Source organism: Podarcis cretensis, assembly GCF_951804945.1.
Source record: "Podarcis cretensis genome assembly, chromosome: 13".
NCBI lineage: Eukaryota > Metazoa > Chordata > Lepidosauria > Squamata > Lacertidae > Podarcis > Podarcis cretensis.
In genome coordinates this window covers 19328305-19351689 of record NC_137182.1, presented here as the reverse complement: position 1 = coordinate 19351689, position 23385 = coordinate 19328305, and the positions used below count along the sequence as shown (strand labels likewise).

Sequence of the window (23385 nt, the reverse complement as noted above, 5' to 3'; positions counted from 1 at the left end):
ATAAAGCGAGATGAGCACCGCAACCCCAGAGTCGGTCATGACTGGACCTAATGGTCAGGGGTCCCTTTAAGGTAAAGGTAAAGGTACCATTGCCCGTACGGGCCAGTCTTGACAGACTCTAGGGTTGTGCGCCCATCTCACTCAAGAGGCCAGGGGCCAGCGCTGTCCGGAGACACTTCCGGGTCACGTGGCCAGCGTGACAAAGCTGCATCTGGCGAGCCAGAGCCGCACACGGAAACGCCGTTTACCTTCCCGCTGGTAAGCGCTCCCTATTTATCTACTTGCACCCGGAGGTGCTTTCGAACTGCTAGGTTGGCAGGCGCTGGGACCGAGCAGCGGGAGCGCACCCCGCCGCAGGGATTCGAACCGCCGACCTTTCGATCGGCAAGTCCTAGGCGCTGAGGCTTTAACCCACAGCGCCACCTGCGTCCCACAGGGGTCCCTTTACCTTTACCTTAAGACAGTGTTTCCCAACCTTGGGCCTCCAGCTGTTTTTGAACTTCAATTCCCATCATCCCTGACCACTGGTCTTGCTAGCTAGGGATGATGGGAGTTGTAGGCCAAAAACATCTGGAGGCCCAAGGTTGGGAAACACTGCCTTAAGACTATCAATGGCTTCTAGCCACCGTGGCTATTTTGCTCTGCCTCCGCAGCCACAGGCAGTAGTGGTTCTGCTGGGAACAGCAGGAGGGGAGAGGGGTCTTGTTCTCAGGTCCTGCTTATGAGCTTCCCACAGGCATCTGGCTGGCCACTGTGAGAAAAAGGATGCTGGATAAATGGGCCACTGGCCTGATCCAGCAGGGTTCTTCTTGGGTTCTTAGAGAGGGCACTTGGAAAAAGGCCCTGTTTTGCAGATCTTACATTTTGGGGCAGGTAATGCTCTTCTTCTATCCCTTGGTGCTACAGACAAGAGGGGACAGATCGAAGGAATTCTGTGATGGTAGGTGGTGGTGCATGTAATAATAATAATAATAATAATAATAATAATAATAATAATAATAAATTTATTTATACCCCGCCCATCTGGCTGAGCCTCCCCAGCCACTCTGGGCGGCTCCCAATCGAGTGTTAAAAACAATACAGCATTAAATATTAAAAACTTCCCTAAACAGGGCTGCCTTCAGATGTCTTTAAAAAATAAGATAGCTGCTTATTTCCTTGATATCTGATGGGAGGCCGTTCCACAGGGTGGGCGCCACTACCGAGAAGGCCCTCTGTCTGTATTGTCAGACATCCATCCAAACTTGAAACCCTGTCCAAAAGCCCTAAACATAATGTATGTCTGTTTTCTTGTAAATCTGTACAAAGGGGAGGATTCATTTTTTGTGTGTGCATGCACCCTGAAGCTTTACAGTGCAAAATTTCAAACTCTTCTGTCGCCACGTACATTGCTTTCTATGTGCTAGCCAAGCCGAACTCAATTTAGCTGAATAATGCAGTCTTTCCCTCTCTAGGATTTGGTCCAAGGTAACCTCTTGACAAGGCTTCATCTGGGCAACTGGTTTCCACAAGGGGACGCCCTCGGCCTCATAGATGCCATCCTGCATTATCCTTTTTTAAAAAAGAGTGTTCGGCTCCCCTAAAGTCTTGCTTGTCCAGCCAATTTTTTTGTTGCCTGAGCCTAGTTGGAATCCAGGCTATTCTGGAAGCCTATATTTAAACTTTGCCACCTCAGCGCGCCAGAGGTGATGACTGGGCCTCCCAAGACAGGGATGGAGCTAGGCTTATGTACCATGAGGGAGAAGCTGAGAGGAGGGGCTAGCAGGGGGTTCATTCTGGGTTGCTCCTGAGCTAATCGAAGTCCTCTTTACCTCATCCTGGGTTTTGTTGACACAATCTGAAGAGGATCCCCGGTGGGGAAGGGAATAGAAAACTCTTCTCTGTTCTCAACAAATAACAAGTGCTGTGTACTTTATTGTAGATAAATAAAACGGGATGAGAGACCTTTTCTCTTCACGGCAACATACAAGATGGCAGCTGGGAAGTTCTTCTATGAGAGAGAGAGAGAGAGAGAGAGAGAGAGAGAGAGAGAGAGACTTCTCTATAGCGAAAAGCAAAAGCAGTGTTCTGTAAAAAACACAACCTCTTACATCAGGTGGAAATCCAGAACCCCAGTAATCCATTGTGTCAGTCACTGGATTCATCAGTGTGTGACGTCTGGTTGAGAGTCCTCTTGAACGTCAAGTGTGAGTTTTTCAAAACGGCACTTGGCAAGCAAATTGGCAACTTCTCCAAATGTTGAAACGTGTCCAAATATTCCCCCGGAAGAGAGGGCCTCATCGTGAGCCTGTCATTGCTGACAGAAGCCAGTTGCCTAGGTACATAGGAAGATGGTTTCTTTGATAGAGGCCCAACTTAACTTCCGCTGGAAGGCGACAGAACTTCTGGTGAGCAACCATGGGGCTAGTAAATCAGATAAATAAGCATCAGCCCCTGAGGTTCATTTGCTTGGCTATTATCTTTGCTGGAGGAGCCAGGAAGCGTTTCCACTTCCACAATATGGGGTAGAGGCATCATCAGAGAGCAGACCTTGTGCCACTGCTGAAAGGTGTGATGGCATCAGAGGCAAAACATCGGGTGGGGTCCACTTGAAGCCCCCTTTCTTCTGAGGTTTCAAGACAAAGATGGGGAGATTCCATGTATGGAGAAGGTCAGAAGACCCCCTTGCCAAAGGTATATTAAACCCTGCCTCTGAAATGTGATGGGGTATTGTATCACAGAATTGAGCAATTGCTATGTATAGTTCACTTTTCACAAATTAGCTGTCATGGGAGATGCTTCACAGCATAGTTCCACAGTTAATCCTTGTGTGTGGACAATCCCCAGCAGGTATAGCTGCTACATACCTGAGCACAACCAAACTGCCATTCTCACACCCACCGCCCAATCATTTCCATGTTTACTCAGAAATATGTCCCACTGGGCTCACTGGGGTTTACTTTCCTGGAAGCATGTGTACCATTGCAGCCTTAATGGTGCTGCTATGGGAGGAGTGAGGAACCAGTTGCTCTCCATAAGTTATTGCACTACAACTCCCATCATCCCAGGCTGGCTGGGGTTGATGGGAATTGGAGTCTAATAACATCTGGTGGGGCACAGTGTTTCTCTATCCCTGCACTATGGAGTGAATCACATGCATATTACTGTTCCATGCACAACAGTTACGATGTATGAATAGCACTAGCAACTAACATATGGTTGCCAGATTTTTTTCAATGAATCCGGGGACTCTTTTTTTTTTTGAAGCTGAGTAACAACAGGGAGTCAGTAGTGGGCATGGTGAGGCAAAAGACCCTGGGCCCAAGCACAAATGCATATTGTATAAAGGTGCAAAGCCCTTCTTTTGCACCCTGTGAAACATAAATGCACAGAGTTTTTAAAAAACTGGGCAATGGCCGCCTGCCCACAACTCCCGAACCTCCCCTGCTCAGTCAAAACAAAGGGGGAAGGGGACAGGAGATCTGTACACCGGACGTCCCCGGTTCCCCTTCGGCAGTGGCGGCGGCAGCGGCAATCAGCAGCCCAGAGCCTGCCTGGTAGCGCAGTTGCCTCTGGCTGGCATCAGGAGCTGCTCACTGCTATGGCGCCCGCTATTTTTCCTCGCCAGAAGTCCCCATATGATGTGTTGTGCATAAGACACATCATATGAGGACTTCTGGCAAGGAAAAATAGCAGGCGCCATGGCAGCAAGCAGCTCCTGAAGCTAGCCAGAGTCAACTGTGCTACCAGGTTGGCTCTGGGCTGCTGAGGCTGCTACTGCCACGTTTCCCGGGGACAGATTTGCAAATCCGGGGACTGTCCCCGGGAACCGGGGATGTCTGGTAACCCTAAACTAACAGCAACTCTGGCAACTTACACGGCTCAGGACTTTAATACCTTAAGGATGAACCCCAGATGAACCGACCCAGAACCTGCGCATGTCATCGGAGGCCCTTCTCACTGTATCTTTAACAGGTGCAGCTTTGGCTGTGGAATTTCTACCTGTGATGCAGCTGTTAAAGACCCAGAACCTCAATGGGGGGAGGGGAGAGAGAATGGCTGTCACTCTTATTTACTACACTATGCACTCAACAGTAGCACCAATTCAGAGAGTCATTCTCAGCAATTTACATGTCAGTTTTACTTTTAACATGACAGCGCCCATCTCTAATGCCGTTTTTGTGCAGGTGCATAAGGCATTTATAAAATTCACCATAATTGCAGTTCTGCAATGGTAATGGAAGACTTAGAACTGAGCTACTCATGCAGCGGAATCACATGGTAGCCTTTCCTGGACAAGACTGCAAGAGAGGAGCAGCATCTCTGAACATCCCCCTAAGACGGGGTTGTAATCTCCACATAGAAAACTAGCTCTTAAGGGGAAAGCAAGTCTATCTTCTGCACAGGCAAGGAAAATGTGTATGGGAAAGCATGTGTCTGAGGGCAACAGATGACCACTTTTCTATATAATAAACTTATGCAACAGTTTCCACGTGGGTTCCAGCTGTCTGGATCCACACAATAACAAGTTCCTGCTTCTAAACTTCTGAATTGTATCTGTTCTTTAAACAAGGACTTGTGTGTCCAAAACAGCAGAGTAATAATTGCAAGGTAATTGAATATCAACAGCGACGCAGCCAGGGCAAGTTTGGTTAGCAACGACAGTGCAGCTATTCTGTACACAAATCACACTGCGGTTACTGGATTACACAGAGAAATTACATGCTACTCGGATGTTTGAAAAATGCAGCATACATGCGAGGTCACAGCTGTTACAGAGATGGTTGCCACCTATATTTGTGGTCCTGGTTGTTAAACAGCTACAATGCAGCCACTATGAGATCGAAGGTTTGCCTAGTGTGCAGCTGTGAAGTTCCTCCTCTGTTAAAGGCACAGAGCAGCAATCAGAAAAGGGGACAACCTAAATAAGAGTCACCTTTTTTTTCTTCTTAGCTGTGTACACTGGCTTAAAATGAAGCTTTCTTTTCTCAATTCAGATTGAAGCTGCGGTTTGGGGGGTGGGGGTGGGGAAGCATCAAAACACAGTATTGCATAAGGAATTATGGGATAGATAAAGATTGTTGCTAATGTTGTACAGTACACTGCTTCCTAAACCAGCAGTGGGAGCACACTGGGTGCAAAATAAATGGGAGTTTACTCCTTTCACTCCAGTTCCTGTGTGCTCCCACCAATGGTTCTTGAGGCTCAGTACACAGGACTGCAATGCATATGTAGCCTGCATTCTTGAAAAACGGTCCTCTGTGATGTGCTTTCCCTGGTGATAAGAGCTGTTTGACAGTGGAACAGACTACCTTGGAAGGTGGAGGACTTCACTGGAGGTTTTTAAATAGAGATTGGCTGGCCATCTGTCAGGGATTCTTTAGCTGTGATTCCTGCATTGCAAGGGGTTGGACTAGATGACCCTTTGGGCCCGCTTACAACTCTACAGTTCTACGATTCTATAAAACCAGCTTCCATCCAATTAGAAAACAGAAGCTGCAGCGAAGGTGAGGTTGTATACTTTGGAGACCAGCTATCATGCCTGTGCAGATGTCAGCACATGCACAGATATCAGCTTCAGTGAATTGGAGATCAAGTCAGATAATGTGCTCTAGGTGAAAAACATCCCTCTTCCTCTCTCTGATGTGTAAAGCAATGTAAAAAAAGAGACTTGAAACACAAATGGGAAGGGGTGACATCACTGCATTTCAAGCTGCTAATGTGTACATATCCTGACACCTAGTTTCGTTGTAATAAGTGCACATGCAGAGTTTGGAGAATGTGGAAATAATTTTTCTCTCTCCCTTCTCATAAAACTAGAACCCAGGGCATGCCACTGAAACCATTCGGCAGGAGATTTGACCATAGGCAAAAAGGAAGCAGTAACTTTGTTCAGTACGCAATTTGTGGCATTAAGTATTACCCAGAAGTAAATGGGCCTAAGTTATTTGTAGAGGGCAATTCTGTCCGTGGCTGCTGGTCACAATGGCTGCTTGCAGCATCAAGTGAGACAGCGTGCTGCTGAAGACCATGGCAGTGTGCCACTGCTAGGATTACAACTGCTTGTAGGCTTCCCAGAGTTGTCTGTTTGGCCATTGTGGGAAATATGATGCTGGATTAGATGGGCTTTTGATCTTACCCAGCGGAGCTCTGCTGGAGCCATACTTGCATAGATGGAACAGCATCTCAATGATCACAGGGTTCTGTCTTGTCCCTGCACACCAGTTACAATCTTCATCTGCTGTGGTTTGCAACGTAAGTTAACACTCTGACATAACTTACAATTACCTTGCAAACCAAAATCTGAATGAAGTGGGGGGGGGGAGGCAGTATTGGCATAACTGTAGCTACCCTTTTATTTATAGGTACCATAATCATCCTTTTCTTAGGTAATTGCACTGCTCTTCATTTCTACCCAGACACCTTCAGCTTACTCACACATGTTACTCACACAGTAGCTTTTATTCTCTTATGGCATAAGTCTTACGCACATCCTAATGAAGCCCAAGTAGCTATGGATTTCTTCTTCATTTGTAAAGCATTTCTGCTCCGCGTTCTCTCTGCAGCCAGACAGGGCAAAAATGTCACTGTGGATGAATGAATGTAAACTTCCCCTTAGGTCTCGCTCCACCCAGCCTGTAAGACCAATGGAGCAGGAAACAATACATATTAAGACAAGAAAGGTGGCTGGGAGAGTAGGGATCGTTTGCTGGATACTTGCTGGGTTAAGACTTTTGAGAAACGCTTCACTGTCCCCTCCTGCGCAAATATCTCAGGCTAGATCATAGGGGTTGACTTTGAAAGAGACATCACTTATCAGAGGAGAGATTCCCTGGAGGGAGTGAAGGGTGCTCTTCAGCTGGCAGAAGACCAAACTGAGCTCATGTGGCTAAGTGTTTTGTAGCTAGCCAGACTGGGGTGGAAGAAGGCCATGCTGCGGCTTGAGTGGATTTGAAAATGACTGAACGGAAGGTGATTTTTTGCCCAAGGATGCCAGAGAATTGTGACTGGGCTGAGAAGAAGGGTCAGCTCAGAGGGAGCAATAAGGCAATCCCCTTTTGAGTCATGCAGGTGGGAAGGCTGTAGCTCAGTGGTAGAGCAACTGCTTTGAATGCAGAAGGTCCCAGTTTCAACCCCTGGTGTCTCAAAGTAAGGCTGGGAAGATTTCTACCTGCTATTTCTACTTGCTAGTTATGTAAGGTTTCCTGGAAGAGCCACTGCCAGTCAGGGCAGATTGTACTGAGCTAGATGAACCAATGGTTTGACTCAGTAGGAGGCAGAATTCTAAGCTTAAGACATACTGGTGCCAGAAGCAGAATGTTCAAGCAGTATTCTTCACTCTCCCCCTTTCCTTAGTGTTAAACATTTAATGCTATCTAAATCAAGATGGCTGCCCTGTGGTTCTCCTTGGCCCATTGACTGTTCTAGCTGGGGCTGATGGGAGTTGTAGTTTAACAGCATGTAGCGGGCCACCCCTGAACTCGGTAACTGATCAGCTGCTGCCCTTTCATGGGTATCACCAAAATTTGAAGCATGATCTAGGCTGCCTTGCCCTATTGATCAGTAGGGAGTCAGTCCTAGAGATGGGGCAAAAGGTTTGGTTGTGCTGCACTCAACTGCTGTCTTGGGAGGGACACCAAAGCAGAAGAAGTGGACAGGCTTGGCATTTACCACCTTGTGATGAATGGAAGAATGGTTTGGGGCTGAGTCTTGGAAGAAAAGGGAGAGCTGTCATAGGATCTGCATGCAAGGCAGATGCTCTACCAGTGAGCTATGCTCACAACAAAACAAAAGTTATGTAAGCATTACACCTTTGTTGTAGCCTAAGAAATTAAAATGTGTCTGCCCCTATCCCTTTCACTGTGGATTGTCAGCAAAATGAAATATAGCCACCTAATGAAAGGGGATCCTATAAAGAGGGACAGATGGATGCTGACAACTCCTTTGCTTCTGCCAGTTGTATCCTGGAGATGTATTTACAGTCCCCTCGCCTCAATGCGCTAACAGTGTTCCCTATGATGCCCTGATTCAGAAGCGGGTGGCTGATGGTGTTCCCTTATTTATCCCCCGCTCTTGCTATTTGGGACTGGGTCGCTCTGGGTATGTTCCACTGTGCGCTCCAACAGATGTAACCCAAGAACGCATTGCTGTGATTTCATGGAGGCATCTTCATGCCAGGGCCTCTTTGACTCACAGAAGGGTAGCGGCGTGTGACAAGGCAGAGGGAGAGGGGAGTAAAAAGGAGCAGAGGAGGGCAGGAGGGACTGTTTCTTCCTGGATGGACTGCGCCCTCAGCCAACCAAGCAAGGAGCAGAGCAAAAGGGTGTGTCTGTTTGTCTAACTGTCTCCTTGCAACCGAGTTCACGTGATGCCCCCTTATTTTCTGTCCTGCCATGTGCTCCGCCAGCAACCCACTGTGACTTGCCCCATCCCAAATTTGATCACAGCTGTCTTTCTCCTCCAGTCTCCTCTCTAAAAGTGATGCGAAAGGTTCTCTCTGTACCCAATGTACTGTCTTTGGCTTCGAAAGCCAAACCAGAGACCGGCGTTTGGGCTAATTGGTATTTTGGGTTTTGCTTTTGCAGAGCCTTCCAGTTAAGACAATGAGGTGCAGGGCTAAGTCAGGTCGGGGTGTGGGGATCGGTCACTTGGATAGGTAAGGTGGGTCACACTTGGGTTACGAGACGTTTGCTGGGGTTTTCCGAGTTGCCCATAGGCACCACGCCATCTAGCAGTTCCGAATTGGGCACAGTATGGGGGGTATCCCCATGGTGATGCTTCTCCTTGAGGTGGGCCCTCTCCCGGATAGCGGCAGGGGCAGGGGAGGGCGGCGGGGTGTATGGGCAGGTGGTAATGTGAATGTACTGCCCTGTCTCCTCGCACTCTGTCTCACGGTGGTAGAAATAGCTGAAGTTGGAGACAATGACAGGCACCGGGAGGGAGATGGTGAGCACTCCAGCGATGGCACACAGGGAGCCTACAATTTTGCCACCTACAGTCTCAGGGTACATGTCGCCGTACCCCACGGTCGTCATGCTGACCACGGCCCACCAGAAGGCCGCAGGGATGCTGGTGAAGCTTGTGCCTTCGTGGTCAGCTTCGGCAAAGTAGACAGAGCTGGAGAACAGGATGACTCCGATGAAGAGGAAGAAGATGAGCAAGCCAAGCTCCCTCATGCTGGCCTTGAGTGTCTGTCCTAGGATCTGCAAGCCTTTGGAGTGCCTGGAGAGCTTGAAGATCCTGAAGACCCTCACCAACCGGATGACCCTGAGGATTGCCAAAGACATAGCAGGCTGGCCCACACCCCGCTGGCGGGCAAACTCCGTGCCGAGGGCTACAAAGTAAGGGATGATGGCCACGAAATCAATCATGTTCATGACGTTCTTGAAGAAGGCGGGCTTACTGGGACAGGCGACGAACCGCACAAGGAGCTCAAAGGAGAACCAGCAGATGCAAATGGTCTCAACAATGAAGAAAGGGTCTTCAGAATGGGACTTTTGTGGTGGCAGGTGATGTACTATGCTGCTGTTCAAACGGTGATGAACCATCTGTGGAAAGCAGGAAGGGGTGGGAGAAAGAGAGAGACGTCAAGGCATCATTGTGTTAATATGACTTATTAAACCTGAAAGAGTTCACAAAACTCTCTATCTGCAGCACAGCGAGAAATTTGGCTGTCATGCTGGACTCAAATATGATGCTTATTACCAAGCTACACTGCTCATATGTGTTTTTCCCCCCTGATTTTGGTTTTGTTTGAAATTCTTACTGTTTCAACAGAATTATAACAAAAAATATCTGTATAGTACAAAGCATTAGGGTCAAAGGAAAGTGTTTAGTCCACTTCTTCAAAGTAAGATGCAAGGACTTGCATCCCTGGATATATTTTGTGCCATTCTGTCAACCTTTCCCCAAAGACCACTGCATCGCCTCCTCCAGCACAGAAAATGGAAACAAAGCCTTCCTGCCTTCTTCACATTTTCCATTAACACAATCACAGCTAAAACATACAAGTGACATCACTACCATAGCATTCACACTAGTTCCATCACAAGGGCCGTTGCCGGTCCTCCACTCGGGCAGATGGGGCATCTGACCATGGTACTACTGAAGGATGCTGATGGGAGTGCCAAGGAAGCTGTATCTTACCCTACAGCAGGTGTAGCCAACGTGATGCTCTCCAAAAGTGGTGGACTGCAGCCCCCATCTGCCCCAACCAGCATGGTCAATGGTGAGGGATGATAGGAGTTGCAGGCTAAAGCACCCATTGCCTAACTCTGCCTGACAGGCTGTGCTGTCTGGGAGGCAGCAGCATGTTCACAGAGCCAGCCTACAAGCATTCACAGTTGTGCCACAACTACGGTCTGTCTTGCTAGTGCCAGGCAAATCCTTTCACATAAGTATCATAGGTGACCTCCTGCTACTTTAAAGCCCTAAATGGCTTAGGCCCCAAATATCTGGAAGTCCCCCTTCTTCCAGCACTATTGGGTGTTAAGATCAATTTGCTACTTTCACCACTCTCAGAGGTTCAGGGGTTAGTGGCCCAAGAGGGAGCACTCTTTCGTAGTCCCCAAGCTGTGGAATTCCCTCTCCACAGAGGTGCATCTGGACCTTCCTTGCATAGTTTCCATCATCTGCTGAAGACACACCTCTTTACCTTGCTTTTTGGCACCTGAACATGGGCATAGCCAGGATTTATGTTAGGGGGGCAGAACCTCAGTTAGTTTTTTTAAATTGATTTACTTGATTGGGGGAGCAGCTTCCCCCCCACCCCTGGCTATGCCCATGTACTCAAGTAGTAGTAGTAGTAATAATAATAATAATAAATAAATAATAATAATAATAATAATAATAATTCCCTGCCCATCTGGCTGGGTTTCCCCAGCCATTCTGGGCAGCTCCCAACAGATTATTAAAAACATAATAAAACATCAAACATTAAAAACTTCCCTAAACAGAATTGCCTTCAGATGCCTTCTAAAAGTCAGCTAGTTGTTTACAGTATTTCCTTGACATCTGATGGGAGGGCGTTTCACAGCACAGGCACCACTACCGAGAAAGCACTCTGCCGAGATATATATTGTTATAGATTTGTAGGTGCTAGAGCAGGGGTCAGCAAACTTTTTCAGCAGGGGGCCGGTCCACTGTCCCTCAGACCTTGTGGGGGGCTGGACTATATTTTTTTTTTGGGGGGGGAGAAATGAACGAATTCCTATGCCCCACAAATAACCCAGAGATGCATTTTAAATAAAAGGCACATTCTGCTCATGTAAAAACATGCTGATTACTGGACCGTCCGCAGGCTGAATTTAGAAGGGGATTGGACCAGATCCGGCTCCCGGGCCTTAGTTTGCCTACCCATGTGCTAGAGTTTAATTAAGGCTTGGAGTACTAAAACTGGGAAATAGCCAGACTCATGTGTCTTTAGGATAGATCCATGCATGTCTTTAGCATAGATCCATGTGTACCACAAGATTCCAATCCTTTAATTAGCATATGTGCAAGACTAATGAAGTTAACGTATTTTTTGCACCATAACACTCACTTTTTTCCTCCTAGAAAGTAAGGGGAAATGTCTGTGCGTGTTATGGAGGGAATGCCTATGGGTGGCGGGGGGATCTGCTGCAGTCGTGAGCAGAGGATCCATGCTTCCCCTTCCTTCCCTCCTCTGTGGCTCGCTTTGAAACAGCAAAGCAGGAGAAGAGCCGCTGAGTGGGGAGGACAGAGGGACAGAGAGCCAGCTTCTTTAAAGGAGCAAAGCGGGAGAGGAGAGTGTAAGCGGCTCCTGTCCGGTTGGTTCCTTTAAAGCAAGCAGGCTCTCTGTCCCTCTCTCATCCCCACTCAGCTCGCTAAATAGCAGCAAAGGTGGTGCTGTGGGTTAAAGCCTCAGCGCCTAGGGCTTGCTGATCGAAAGGTCGGCGGTTCGAATCCCTGCGGCGGGGTGCGCTCCCGCTGCTCGGTCCCAGCGCCTGCCAACCTAGCAGTTCGAAAGCACCTCCGGGTGCAAGTAGATAAATAGGGACCGCTTACCAGCGGGAAGGTAAACGGCGTTTCCGTGTGCGGCTCTGGCTCGCCAGAGCAGCGATGTCACGCTGGCCACGTGACCCGGAAGTGTCTCCGGACAGCGCTGGCCCCTGGCCTCTTAAGTGAGATGGGCGCACAACCCCAGAGTCTGTCAAGACTGGCCCGTACGGGCAGGGGTACCTTTACCTTTTTACTTTTCAGCTCGCTAAGCCGGGGATGAGCGGGGAGGAGGGAGAAAAGCAGAGCCTGCTTGCTTTAAGGAGCAAAGTGAGAGAGGAGAGGAGCCTTCTCCCCTTATACCCCTCTTCTGCATTATTAGCAGCATCCTTCTCCACACACCCCACGCGTGCTTCTTCTCCCCCCTTTAAACCCCTCTTCTGCATTATTAGAAGCATCCTTCTCCACACACCCCACGCGTGCTCCTGGTCCCTTGAGTGCTTTTCCTTCCTTCCCCACTTAAAACGTGGTTACAAAGCACGGATCCACATGGATCCTCAGGATTTTTGCACTGGGTCACCCCAAATTCACCATCAGATCACATAGCATGTCCATGGCTACATCTTGCACCAAAAAAATCACGCACCCACTGTTGCCTGGGGCCGCAATGGTGCAAAAACGTGGTTACAAAGCATGGATCCACATGGATCCTCAGGATTTTTGCATTGGGCTACTCCAAACTCACTGTCAGATCACATGTCTGTGGCCACAGCATGAACCACAAAACTCATACATCCACTGTTTCGTTTAGAATATTTTTTTCCTTGTTTTCTTCCTCTAAAAACTACGTGCGTGCTATGGTCGGGTGCGTGTTATAGAGAGAAAAATACGGTCACTTCCTAAACTGTGTATTAGACACCTCACCAATCCCTTAATTTTAAACATGTGTTAGAAAGTAATAACCTTGAGATGATAGCCTGGGGTAATGGGCCGTTCACATAAGAAGATCAAAGGAAGTGGGGCCTCTGTTAAAAGAGGCCAGTACTTAGGTTAGGGAGGAGAGTAGGCTGGGATGTGACTTTGGAAGCGAGGTAAGCTGCAGGGCACAGAGCAATGATGCTGCTGTGGCTAGGGGAGAAGCAGGACCTGCATGGAATGTTGATGCTCTGAGCCTCTCTATGGCAGGTTCAGGTTGTATATATGGGTAAATGAAACATATAACATAAAGACACCATAGTCTCTGCTGTGCCTCATTGTCCAAAAGGAAACAGAGACCCTTGTAAGTATGCTTGAAACTCCCTGGAATCTCAAACTGCTAAGAGATTGAGGGTGGTGTGTAACAATACTTACTACTGTACTACTACTAGCCTTTATTGGCACAAGGTGTAACAATACTTTAGGCCCTACTTTGTTATCTTGATCGAAATCCATTTTAACTGTGTTAAACTGTATTTTTGAAATTACTCTTGGACCTCATGATGAAGGGCAGGTAAGAAATCTACTGTTGTTGTTCATTATTATTTTACTTGGAAACCATCCAAAGCTACTTCAGCAGGAGGAGGAAAGCGACAGGCGCAAGCTGACTTTGGGTGGTGGCAGCAAAAAAAGAGCGACTTTGACCTATAAAAATAGGGAAAGCGGAAAGGAACGAAAGCAGGAGGAATGAAAAATGTGGAGCTAGGTCTAGAACACTAAAAAAACCAAAAAGCTTTGCTCAGCAGATCTAATTGTGTCACTGCTCCCTGCTATCCTGCCTTCTTTTCCTAGTTTAGAAACTACATTCCACTGAATGCTTCATAATCCACAATATCAACACTGGCTAAGTACACATCATATATTTATAGCTCATGACCCCCCCCCCCCGCAAAGAATCCTGGAAACTGTAGTTCCCCTCACATAGCTGCAATTCACAGCACCCTTATCAAACTACAGTTCCCAGGGCGCTTGGAATGTGTGTGCTTTAAATGCATGGTCTGTATGCAGCAACTGAGAAGTTCTCACTTTTCCCAAAAGACTTCCTCAACTTCCCCCCATATAATTCCTGTTCTGTACATGACACCACAGTTACACAATTTTTGCACCACAGAGAGCAGCTCAGGCTGTGCTTTCACATTGTACTCCATGACATCCTACACACCCCGTCTTGCAGATGACCTCTTCTTGGTTGTTCAGAATAATGGGGAAACGGGGAACAGAGGTAGGCATGTGCATGATACAGAGTTTGGTGGTTTACAGGCCATCACTGTGAGGTGCTCATTCATACACGGAGAGATGACAGAATATAGTAGCTAAGAGACTTGGCTGTGAATCAGGAAGGAGGGAAGGGGAAGGGGAATTCTGTTCAGATTTTAATGCAAACCTATCATTTAACTAGGGACGCGGGTGGCGCTGTGGGTTAAACCACAGAGCCTAAGACTTGCCGATCAGAAGGTTGGCGATTCAAATCCCCACGACGGGGTGAGCTCCCGTTGCTCGGTCTCTGCTCCTGCCAACCTAGCAGTTCGAAAGCACGTCAAAGTGCAAGTGGATAAATAGGTACTGCTCCAGCGGGAAGGTAAACGGTGTTTCCGTGTGCTGCTCTGGTTCGCCAGAAGCGGCATGGTCATGCTGGCCACATGACCCGGAAGCTGTACGCCGGCTCCCTCGGCCAATAAAGCGAGATAAGCGCCGCAACCCCAGAGTCTGTCATGACTGGACCTAATGGTCAGGGGTCCCTTTACATTTACCTATCATTTAACTGGCACCTTCTCATATGCAAACCAAAACCAAAGCTACCTTTTGAAATTTGCACTTCTTTGAATTTTGCATTGCACTTCTTCAACCAAATAGTGTGCATAAAAATTCATACGTTAGTGAAAAGAAATACAAGAATGTTTGCTTAAAAGTGTACATCAGGCAAAATTTAATACAAAAATGTGAATATCAAACAAATGTGGAAGATAGGAAAATGGGAAGCCAGAATGGGCAGATTCATTCTAACTGCAGGTCCCTGGTTGGAATCTTGCTACTGACACGAACCCATAGGTAAAGGTAAAGGGACCCCTGACCACTAGGTCCAGTCATGACCGACTCTGGGGTTGCGGTGCTCATCTCGCTTTACTGGCCGAGGGAGCCGGAGTACAGCTTCTGGGTCATGTGGCCAGCATGACTAAGCTGCTTCTGGCGAACCAAAGCAGCGCACAGAAAAGCTGTTTACCTTCCCCCCGGAGCGGTACCTATTTATCTACTTGCACTTTGACGTGCTTTTGAACTGCTAGGTTGGCAGAAGCTGGGACCGAGCAATGGGAGCTCACCCCGTCGTGGGGATTCGAACTGCTGACCTTCTGATCAGCAAGTCCCAGGCTCTGTGGTTTAACCCACAGCGCCACCCGCGTCCCGACACGAACCCATAGGCAAGCCACATTCTCCGGTTGTAAAGGCATTGCATCTGCAATGTGGAAGACAATAATACTGACATGCCTGGCTTAAAGGGTTATGGTAAGAATTGTAGCTAGATACACACAGGAAGCACTTTGAACACTTACAAGCTGTATACTGGTGTTAAATATTATTTTATTACTGTTCACTCTGAATGCTTCAATTGAATTAAGTTGAATGAACAGCACATTTTGTTCTGAATGGATGGTATTTTGTTTCTAATGCTTTGGAATTGAAAAGCTATGCAGTATACAGAAACGGTACATTCCTTTACTGATATGCATATACAAGAAAATGAGAAAGATGGAAGAGCTATTTATTTTTATCCTTTATAAGTTGGCAAGTGAGTTCTGTTAAGCAACTCAGGTCTCCTGTTCTGTTTCCACAGCTGGCCATTTCCCATCCTCACTGGAAACAAGCAATTTGAGGGAATCAAAGCAATTTGAGGGAACCTGTGAAGAACAGATGAAAGTTCTGGGTACGTTTAGCTCAGTGAAGAGAAAATTCTGGCTGTGTCACTATTCCTTTAAAACATGTTCATAACACACACACACCCTGCCCAACAGTTTGTTAAGAGTTGCTGGGAATTGTAATTCTGTGAAGCGCAAACTACAGTACCCAGAATTCGGGGGGGGGGCACAAATGTACTTTGAATGTGTTTTAAAGATAGTCTGTATGTAGCCACAGGGTAAAGGTAAAGGTACCCCTGCCCGTACGGGCCAGTCTTGACAGACTCTGGGGTTGTGCGCCCATCTCACTTAAGAGGCCAGGGGCCAGCGCTGTCCGGAGACACTTCCGGGTCACGTGGCCAGCGTGACAAAGCTGCATCTGGCGAGGCAGAGCCGCACACGGAAACGCCGTTTACCTTCCCGCTGGTAAGCGGTCCCTATTTATCTACTTGCACCCGGAGGTGCTTTCGAACTGCTAGGTTGGCAGGCGCTGGGACCGAGCAGCGGGAGCGCACCCCGCCGCAGGGATTCGAACCGCCGACCTTTCAATCGGCAAGTCCTAGGCACTGAGGCTTTAACCCACAGGCTTTAACTGTCTTCAAATATCCAAAGAGCTGTCAGACAGCAGATGGAAACAAACTTGTGGAAACTGCAAAGAAACAGATTTTGGCTAAGCATTAGCAGAACATTCCTTATGGTAAGAGCTGTTTGACAGTGGGACAAACTGCCTCTGGAAATGGTGAGATCTGCTTTACTGGAGGTATTTAAGCAGAAGATAAATAGCTGCATCTTACAATGTAAATCCTGAATTGAGCATGGGACTAGTGTAGGTGGCCTCGACAGTCCCATCTAAAACTTTATGATTTAGACCCCCTCTGAAACTCTATGATTCTCTGACTTGGGCTGTATACACACTATACATTTAAAGCACATGGCTTCTCTCAAAGAAACCTGGGAGTTGTAGCTTATTTAGATTGCTGGGAATTGCAGCACTGTGAGGGGTAAATTACAGTTCCCATGATCCTTTGTGGGAGCAAGTAATCTACTTTGGGGGGTTCTTTGGGGGAACCACATGGATCCACAGTGGGGTAGGGAGAGAAGGGTCATATAAAAATGTATATATTGCCCATTGGGAGCAGGGACACATACCAGCTTGGCCTATATATTCTCAGGGAGAATCAAAGCTGTTTCTGAAGTCTGGAGAAAAGCCGAATGTCAAGGTCAAACACCCCTCCCAGCTCTGTCCTCTGGTCAGCTCTAATTTCCTGGCTCGCTAATTTTGACTCCTGTTCACTATGTAAGAAGGACTTGTTTGCTTTGCAAGCAAGTGAGGTGTGTAGTGGGTTAACGGGAATTCTGTCTCAGATCTGTTTGGACTCAGAATAGCCCCTGGACTAGATCAGTCTGTCTGATGCCCATGTGTAGAGAGCATACTTAAGAGCTGCATTCAATGTTAGGCATGCGCAGAGCATGTTTTAATGAACATGACTACCATGCGTCCATTCATTTCAAAGGGCCTCCCCTGAATAGAACTTAGTTGCTTGACACTGGCTTAGATGCAAGCAAGGCTTCTTTACATTTGTGGCGGAGAGAACCCCGGCAGTCTCCAGAGAAATCCTGCATTTTCCACGCAACCTGTGTCGATTCCTTAGTGCCTACTGTTCTCCGGACAGCTCAGAGTGGAATCAGTTCAGCTGTCAAGCAATCTCTAATCCAGCTATTGGGAGGCCTCAGATTTACTTCACTCTGGTCTACAGAGGGAACTGCATCATTTGCCTTTAGAGACCACTCTCTAAAACCCATAGCACATCCTACATACTAATAGCGAAAATATTCTCCAAGCTAGATCCTTATCCATCCGAAACAGCACCACCTCCATGCAAGAGGGAGACATCAACCAGCTTAGGGCATCTCAGCAGTTTGCAAAAGTACAAAAAACCTTTTGGAGGGAATCCTAAAGGTGGAGAGAGAAAGCCCAGTTACAGCTTAATCAGGGGCATGCGGTGAAATTTTTCGTAGGGGAACAGTTAGGGCCAGAGGTGCCAGTTTGTGAGGGCAATGAGTTGCACATGTGATGTCCCAACATTCTGACATCATGCGCATGGGCTTCCTGGACTTTGAGAAGGAGGCACCAGTGTGTTGGAGGGCAGGGGGTACGTGCAGCTAATACTTGGGAAGCTTGGCGATAGCCTGGTACTGTCCAAATTCACACCATTTTTGGTCCAACAGGAAATTAATTAAGTGACACAAGCATCCTACCCACATTTGCCCTGGAGGAAACAGGACTGAAGTTGCCTTTGTTCTGCAATTTTATTATTCATTCTGACTCTTTAGAAGGCACAGGCTTTAGGCTTAAATAAAACAAATAATCTGTGCTAGGCCTCATGTAGAGGATCAAATCCTGCAGCCATTATGAGATTACACAGACATATTGATCCTACTGATTTCCAGTGATTCAAACCGCAGATGTGTAGCTTGTTACTCCACCAGGGGAGTTCCACTGTATTTAGCCTCTCATTGATTGCAATGCACATATTTCTATATAACCAGAGTGCAGAAATTGTGTACAGTATTTCTGGGCCTGATTTAAGGTGCTCCTTCTTTGGAGGTCTTTAAGCAGAGGCTTGACAACCATATGTCAGGAGTGCTCTGATGGTGTTTCCTGCTTGGCAGGGGGTTGGACTCGATGGCCCTTGTGGTCTCTTCCAACTCTATGATTCTATGATTCTAACCTAATGTTTAAAACTCTGGGTGACTTAGGTCCCAAATATCTGAATGACCACCTCCTTCCCTACAGATGTTCTCAGAGGTTAAGATCAACAGAGGTGCATCACACACATTAATTTTACAACTTTTGTGGTGTGCTGAATTCATGGGAGGGGGGAAGTGATGTACTTGAAGAGTATGGTGTGCTGGCAGCAATTTGATATCATTTAAATGGTGCCATAGGTGAGCTGCCTCACTCTTTCTGAATTGCAGGGCTGGTCTAGTTTGCCCTATAATCACACCAGCAAGCTGAATGCTGGTTCCCTTCATGTCTGAGGTGTGCTGCCTGCACTTAAAAAATATTTATTTTAAACAGCCGTACAATATTGATCCTTCACCTTAAAAAGCAAACTAATGAAAACAGTTGAAAACTCCTCCGGGAACTAGGGATAGGGATTTTTCAGAGCTTATTATCTGACAGAGAAAAGTCTCTTGAGTATTTAATGCTAAGGGCGTCCTCAAACTGGCCTCAGAGTACTTAAGACATTAAATATTGTCTTCCTAGGCTCTTGACGGTTTAAGTCAATAGTTACAACATGAAAAGGGTAATTCACAAAGCTCCTTCCAGATCTGGAAAAAGGGTACTTCAGCCAAGGTGAGAGGAGGGTGAAACTGAAGGCGCTTCCAGACTGTCAGCATTTTGGGATGAGATTCAATTGCCTATCAGCACATTCAGATTCAGCGATTAAAGTTGAATTGCAGCTCTTGCGCAACAAAACCTCTTCCTCTTCCCCCCAAATCAGACTTTTTGCTGGAAGGAAAGTGATAAGGAAATGTACTGGAGAAAGTGGGATAACATTTGCTTGTTGCAATGTTACCTAACCTCTCCACAGACAAAACTGAATGAATGCTCAATAAATAGCTGACATCACCTCATCTCCTAACACAAACTTTCTGCAAACAAATCAGGATGAAGGCTTGATTAAACAGGTCATCTAGGAAGCAACTTTAGCCTCAAACATATGGAGGTTCTTCACGTTTCAGAGGTCATCATGGCCTCACAAGAAAAGAGGGGAAATAAACTAAGGAGACTTCCAGATTGTCAGCATTTTCAGGTAGTATTCAATCACATCCAGGTAAATTGTAAAATGCACTGGAAATTGTGGCATAATACTGGCTTTGACACAATATCATCTAACTTCCCCGTAAACAAATCAGAATCAATGCTCAGTAAATAGCCAACTTTCTCTAATCCCACTGCAAACAAATCAGGATGAATGTTCAATAAACAATTAACCTAGCTGCAATCCAAACTGAGGCCACTGGCACAAGTCTCATCATGGCACAAAATCAGAGAGGCAAGGGATGCAACAGAGGCATGTACACACTTTACACAGAAAACACATTGAAAGTACATGACTTCCTCCCATGAATCCTGGGAACTGTAGTTTGTTAATGGTGGTTGGAATTATTATTGTTGTTGTTGTTGTTTAGTCGTTTAGTCGTGTCTGACTCTTTGTGACCCCATGGACCAGAGAACGCCAGGCACTCCTATCCTCCACTGCCCCCCGCAGCTTGGTCAGACTCATGCTGGTAACCTCGAAAACACTATCCAACCATCTCGTCCTCTGTCGCCCCCTTCTCCTTGTGCCCTCCATCTTTCCCAACATCAGGGTCTTCTCCAGGGAGTCTTCTCTTCTCATGAGGTGGCCAAAGTACTGGAGCCTCAGCTTCACAATCTGTCCTTCCAGTGAGCACTCAGGGCTGATTTCCTTCAGAATGGAGAGGTTTGATCTTCTTGCAGTCCATGGGACTCTCAAGAGTCTCCTCCAGCACCATAATTCAAAAGCATCAATTCTTTGGCGATCAGCCTTCTTTATGGTCCAGCTCTCACTTCCATACATCACTACTGGGAAAACCATAGCTTTAACTATACGGACCTTTGTTGGCAAGGTGATGTCTCTACTTCTCAAGATGCTGTATAGGCCTGTCATTGCCCTTCTCCCAAGAAGCAGGCATCTTTTAATTTCGTGGCTGCTGTCACCATCTGCAGTGATCATGGAGCCCAAGAAAGTAAAATCTCTCACTGCCTCCATTTCTTCCCCTTCTATTTGCCAGGAGGTGATGGGACCAGTAGCCATGATCTTCGTTTTTTTGATGTTGAGCTTCAGACCATATTTTGCACTCTCCTCTTTCACCCTCAATAAAAGGTTCTTTAATTCCTCCTCACTTTCTGCCATCAAGGTTGTGTCATCTGCATATCTGAGGTTGTTGATATTTCTTCCGGCAATCTTAATTCCGGCTAGGGATTCATCCAGCCCAGCCTTTCGCATGATGACTTCTGCATATAAGTTAAATAAGCAGGGAGACAAAATGCAGCCTTGTCGTACTCCTTTCCCAATTTTGAACCAGTCAGTTGTTCCATATCCAGTTCTAACTGTAGCTTCTTGTCCCACATAGAGATTTCTCAGGAGATAGATGAGGTGATCAGGCACTCCCATTTCTTTAAGAACTTGCCATAGTTTGCCATGGTCGACACAGTCAAAGGCTTTTGCATAGTCAATGAAGCAGAAGTAAATGTCTTTCTGGAACTCTCTAGCTTTCTCCATAATCCAGCGCATGTTTGCAATTTGGTCTCTGGTTCCTCTGCCTCTTCTAAATCCAGCTTGCACTTCTGGGAGTTCTCGGTCCACATACTGCTTGAGCCTTCCTTGTAGAATTTTAAGCATAACCTTGCTAGCGTGAGAAATTAGTGCAATTGTGCGATAGTTGGAGCATTCTTTGGCACTGCCCTTCTTTGGGATTGGGATGTAGACTGATCTTCTCCAATCTTCTGGCCACTGCTGAGTTTTCCAAACTTGCTGGCATATTGAGTGCAGCACCTTAACAGCATCATCTTTTAAAATTTTAAATAGTTCAGCTGGAATACCATCACTTCCACTGGCCTTGTTATTTGCAGTGCTTTCTAAGGCCCATTTGACTTCACTCACCAGGATGTCTGGCTCAAGGTCAGCAACCACACTACCTGGGGTATATGAGACATCCGTTTCTTTCTGGTATAATTCCTCTGTGTATTCTTGCCACCTCTTCTTGATGTCTTCTGCTTCTGTTAGGTCCTTTCCACTTTTGTCCTTTATTATGGAAATCTTTGTACGAAATGTTCCTTTCATATCTCCAATTTTCTTGAACAGATCTCTGGTTCTTCCCATTCTATTGCTTTCCTCTATTTCTTTGCATTGCTTGTTTAAGAAGGTCTTCTTGTCTCTCCTTGCTATTCTTTGGAAATCTGCATTCAATTTCCTGTATGTTTCACGATCTCCCTTGCATTTTGCTTGCCTTCTCTCCCCCACTATTTGTAAGGCCTCATTGGACAGCCACTTTGCTTTCTTGCATTTCCTTTTCATTGGGATGGTTTTCGTTGCTGCCTCCTGTATAATGTTACGAGCCTCCATCCATAGTTCTTCAGGCACTCTGTCCACCAAATCTAAATCCTTAAACCTGTTCCTCACTTCCACTGTGTATTCATAAGGGATTTGACTTAGATTGTATCTTACCGGCCCAGTGGTTTTTCCTACTTTCTTCAGTTTAAGCTTGAATTTTGCTATAAGAAGCTGATGATCTGAGCCACAGTCAGCTCCAGGTCTTGTTTTTGCTGACTGTATAGAGCTTCTCCATCTTTGGCTGCAGAGAATATAATCAATCTGATTTCGATGCTGCCCATCTGGTGATGTCCATGTGTAGAGTCGTCTCTTGTGTTGTTGGAAAAGCGTGTTTGTGATGACCAGCTTGTTCTCTTGACAGAACTCTATTAGCCTTTGCCCTGCTTCGTTTTGATCTCCAAGGCCAAACTTGCCAGTTGTTCCTTTTATCTCTTGACTCCCTACTTTAGCATTCCAATCCCCTATAATGAGAAGAACATCCTTCTTTGGTGTCACTTCTATAAGGTGTTGTAAGTCTTCATAGAATTGGTCAATTTCAGTTTCTTCAGCACCAGTAGTTGGTGCATAAACTTGGATTACTGTGATGTTAAAAGGTCTGCCTTGGATTCGTATCGAGATCATTCTATCATTTTTGAGATTGCATCCCAGTACAGCTTTTGCCACTCTTTTGTTGACTATGAGGGCCACTCCATTTCTTTTACGGGTTTCTTGCCCACAGTAGTAGATATGATGGTCATCCGAACTGAATTCACCCATTCCCGTCCATTTTAGTTCACTGATGCCCAGGATGTCAATATTTATTCTTGCCATCTCATTTTTGACCACCTCCAACTTACCCATGTTCATGGTTCTTACATTCCAGGTTCCTATGCAATATTTTTCTTTACAGCATTGGACTTTCCTTTCGCTTCCAGGCATATCTGCAACTGAGCGTCCTTTCGGCTTTGGCCCAGCCGCTTCATCAGCTCTGGATCTACTTGTACTTGCCCTCCGCTCTTCCCCAGTAGCATGTGGGACGCCTTCCGACCTGAGGGGCTCATCTTCCAGCGTCATAACTTTTATATGCCTGTTGTCTTTGTCCATGGAGTTTTCTTGGCAGGGATACTGGAGTGGCTTGCCGGTTCCTCCTCCAGGTGGATCACGTTTGGTCAAAACTCTCCACTATGACCTGTTCATCTTGGGTGCCCTGCTCGGCATAGTTCATAGCTTCTCTGAGTTCTTCAAGCCCCTTCGCCACGGCAAGGCAGTGATCCATGAAGGGGTGGAATTATTATTATTATATTTATATCCCAGCTTTTCTCTTGACTGGGACTCAAGGCAAACTACAGATAAAGTAGAAACAGCTAAAACATTGGGGGGGGGGAACCATCATTAAAAAGAATTAAACATTAATAGAATTAAAACTATACATATGATCCATTAAAATTAGTAGTTCT

At 46.5% G+C, this 23385-nt stretch overlaps 1 protein-coding gene across 1 annotated transcript in view; it reads right to left on the bottom strand.

Moving 5' to 3' along the window:
- Positions 1–1894: 1894 nt before the first annotated feature.
- The window catches only part of KCNA7 (potassium voltage-gated channel subfamily A member 7), a 35512-nt gene continuing 14021 nt past the window's right edge, over positions 1895–23385 (bottom strand). The window contains exon 2 of the mRNA XM_079949746.1: positions 1895–9527. Within this exon, the coding sequence (XP_079805872.1) occupies positions 8646–9527 (882 nt within the window). The 3' untranslated portion in view covers positions 1895–8645. The remainder of the gene's footprint in view (positions 9528–23385) is intronic.